The sequence below is a fragment of the Ciona intestinalis genome, chromosome 13, assembly GCF_000224145.3.
Source record: "Ciona intestinalis chromosome 13, KH, whole genome shotgun sequence".
Lineage (NCBI taxonomy): Eukaryota > Metazoa > Chordata > Ascidiacea > Phlebobranchia > Cionidae > Ciona > Ciona intestinalis.
Window position 1 is genome coordinate 562,321 of NC_020178.2, and position 3,829 is coordinate 566,149.

The window sequence follows — 3,829 nt, forward strand, 5'->3', positions numbered from 1 at the left end:
GTATTTTAATATAAGCTTAACATAATGTATAGTTCTACACAGTTTAAGAAGGTGTATGACAATCCTTATAACACGGGTGTTCTGTTTTATGTATTGTAACTTTGTGCGTGACACCTATTTGATTAAAAAAATTGTGTTTATTGTTTAAGTCTGACAACTTAATTAGACCATTCAGACAAGAGACAACTATTAGTGACTACTGGGTTGAAGCAATTACTGCTAAAGTGTGTTTTACCCCTAAAGACTCACGCTCACAATAATTTTTGTCTTTAAAAAAATAATGTCACAATTGTCCAAAAAAATAATGTCAAAAAAAAAAAATAATGTCACATTTGTCCAAAAAAATAATGTCACAATAATAACAGCCACAATGCTAACAACATATTGAATACCCAGGTTTTGAGAATTTCGAATCCCTACTTTCTGGTGCTCACTTCATGGACAAACATTTTTTCGAGACACCTCTTGAAAAAAATGTCCCAGTTACTCTAGCCATGCTTGGTGTATGGTATAATAACTTCCATGGTGCACAAAGCCATGCATTGCTACCTTATGATCAGTATATGCATCGGTTTGCTGCTTATTTTCAACAGGTATGTGTTTGCTAAGGTTAAATTATTGTTTTCTAAGAATGAATGTAGGTTAGTTTTTTCATGTGGCGAGTCAATGACAGTCGTTATAATGCGAGTGTTTTTGTTTAATACACCTCATGACCAGCTTACAAGTTACCGCATAAACACATATGTAACTTTGGGAAATTGTATGTGGTTGTTTAGTGTTTGGCTAACAATTTAAACAACCCATTAGTGACCACTGGGTTGGAGCAATTGCTGTTAACTGTCTTGCCCAAGGACACATACGCCAATAGCAGTGTCAAGCCTTGAACCCAGAACCTCTTGGCAAGCGTATGTATCCTTAACGGACATTGCTCCCAATGGTCACTAATGGGTTGTAGCACCCTGTGTGTGCATACTTAAACATCATCTAGCATTTTAACCTGTAACCTGTAGGCTAGATGGGGGCATGCTAAACACTGTGCCATGGCAACCAAAATAACAATATAATTTTGGTAAATGAAACATGACCAAAAAATCGGGTATATTTTTTACTATATAAGTTATAACAGTCTTGTTTACCTACTGTGGGCTAGAGGCAGTTGCGTTAACCGCTGTGCCATTAAAATATATAAGTCTTGTTTTACATACAGGGAGATATGGAGTCTAATGGCAAATACGTGACACGATCTGGGCATCAAGTAGATTACTCCACAGGCCCTGTAGTATGGGGTGAACCTGGTACTAATGGCCAGCATGCGTTCTATCAACTTATACACCAAGGCACTAAAATTGTACCAGCGGATTTTCTAGCTTCAGCAAAGACACATAACCCTATTTCGGATGGAAAGCACCACAAGGTATTAGAAATACTTTGGTTGGTTTTTGGTGTAATTGTGTTGTAATGGTGTATGTGTAAACACTTAACACATATGGTAAAATTTGACAGTGAGCTTGAGGGGTATGAATACATTATGCGTGTCTGATGCATAAAAAGAGACCTGTGTCATAACTTGACAGTGAGCATGAGGTGTATATTTTAACACATCTTCATACACAGATTCTACTTTCAAACTTCCTTGCCCAAACCGAAGCCTTAATGATCGGTAAAACATCGGAACAAGTGAAAACTGAGCTGGAAAAAGCTGGAACTTCTCCTGAGGCTTTGCAAAAGATCATGCCACATAAAGTGTGTTGTTATTATTATTTTTAATGGATGTAACTTGATCTATCCTCGCGCGGCCGGAAAACGACAGTCGTTATAACACGGGTGTTCTGTTTCATACACCATGTGCCCGCTTACGTGTTACCACACATTGACTTTTTAGTTTTGTTTTATGTCTCTGTGTATGACTGAAAGTTAGACAACCTAATGGTCTAGCAAAAAATAATGACAATTGTAGCAGTGTTGAGACTTGAACCCAGTCACCTCTTATTTTAATCTGTCAAAATTAACTTTTAACAGATATTAAAAAACTTGTGCGTTAAAAATTAATTACACCTACAATAGTAGCAACGACGAGCCTTGAACCTAGACACCCTTATATTATAATCTGTCCAAAATAATACTTAAACCAATTATTGTATATTCTATTTCAATCTACAGGTATTTTTGGGAAATCGTAGTAACCTCTTATTATCATACTCTAAACACAATAATATGTGCACCAAATATTATGAATTTCTTAATATACATCTCAATCTACAGGTATTTTTGGGCAATCGACCAACTAATTCTATCGTCTACCCCAAACTCACACCTTTTATGTTGGGTCTACTTATTGCAATGTATGAGCATAAGATATTCACGCAGGGAATTATTTGGGATATCAATTCTTATGATCAATGGGGGTAAGTTGGTTTTATTATGAGTGGATGTAACTTATAGTCGTCAAAACACGAAGTGTTTTTTTATTTTTCATGCCGCTTTCGAGTTACCAAATATGTAACTTTTTTATCCTCGCCTGGCAGGACATCGACAGTCGTTTTAACACGGGTGTTCTGTTCCATACACCTCGTGTTCACATATGAGTTACCATGTATAGACTTTGTACGTGATTTTTTAGTTTTTTTAATGAAATGACAACTTAGACAACCCATTAGTGACCACTGGGTTGGAGCAATTGTCGTTAAGTGTCTTGCCCAAGAACACATACGCCCACAATAGTAGCAGCATCTTTTTATCACCCTTGTTTTAGAAATCTTTTTGTCACCCTTGTTTTAAAAATTGGAACCTCCAACATTACATAAAAGTCTTTTAGCGGCTCATCTAGTTCAAAATACACTGCATTTTTATACCAACTAAGCCACTAAAGATTAATTACAATATGCCTGGTAGCAGAAGTAACAGAATATAACACCTAAAAATTACAGGCAAAATGAACTATATTTTATTGTTTTAATCAGAGTTGAGCTTGGCAAACAGCTCGCAAAAATTATTGAACCAGAACTCTCATGTTCTGATGACGTCACTTCACATGATTCTTCAACTAACGGTCTAATGAAGTTTTTGAAATCACATATGTGAAAATTTTCAGGATTAAATAATATATTCAGATTATAGCTCTACCCTAGAAGTTATATATTATATAACATTTAATTTTGCTCAAAAGAACTATAAAGACTATAATTTATTTATAAAACTTGCTGAAAAAACCCTAAAAATTAACCATTCGTTTGCAGTTTAATTAATTTTTCATTAGTCATATAACTTAAACTGTAGTTACACCTTTGCACAAGACATAGAAAATGTATTTTAAGTTCTCAAACAACTACTTTTCCAGAAAAGTTTAGACTCGCTACCAAAATAAAGTTCATATTTATAATGTAAGCACCACAGCAAATATAATGCTGTACAGTTGTATTTGCATGTTTCACACGTTTTTCGCACAAAATTTGTCACTTCTGTAGCCTGTTGCAAAATTTAGTACATACTAATTATAGGAACATTTTGCATGCAATGTTTAAATATATTATTGTTTGCAATTATATTATAGCTCTTATTAATCTGTTACACATGTTATTAAAATTGTTACGTTGCAGAAGTTAAAAGTTATGTTTATTTCTACAAAAAAAGCAAAACAGTCAAAGCAAATCGTATTTAAATCAGTTCTAGTGCTAACATATTTTTGTTTAGTTGGGAAAATAAACTGAAATGGATTTTGTCCCTTAAAAAAATTACGTTTTGTGATGTCTATTTTTAAATGGCAAAAGCGAGAAAACGCGGAAAAATTTCGAGCAAGCAATTTTAAAATGTGAACAAAACGCGGACGTTT

General features: G+C 34.3%; 1 protein-coding gene across 1 annotated transcript in view; it reads left to right on the forward strand.

Moving 5' to 3' along the window:
• Positions 1–3,605, forward strand: part of LOC100176498 (glucose-6-phosphate isomerase-like) — a 29,193-nt gene extending 25,588 nt beyond the window's left edge. Inside the window, exons 7-11 of the mRNA XM_026837327.1 lie at positions 378–593; positions 1,208–1,414; positions 1,615–1,743; positions 2,263–2,405; positions 2,961–3,605. Of these exons, the coding sequence (XP_026693128.1) occupies positions 378–593; positions 1,208–1,414; positions 1,615–1,743; positions 2,263–2,405; positions 2,961–3,081 (816 nt within the window). The 3' untranslated portion in view covers positions 3,082–3,605. The remainder of the gene's footprint in view (positions 1–377; positions 594–1,207; positions 1,415–1,614; positions 1,744–2,262; positions 2,406–2,960) is intronic.
• The last annotated feature ends 224 nt before the right edge of the window (positions 3,606–3,829 follow it).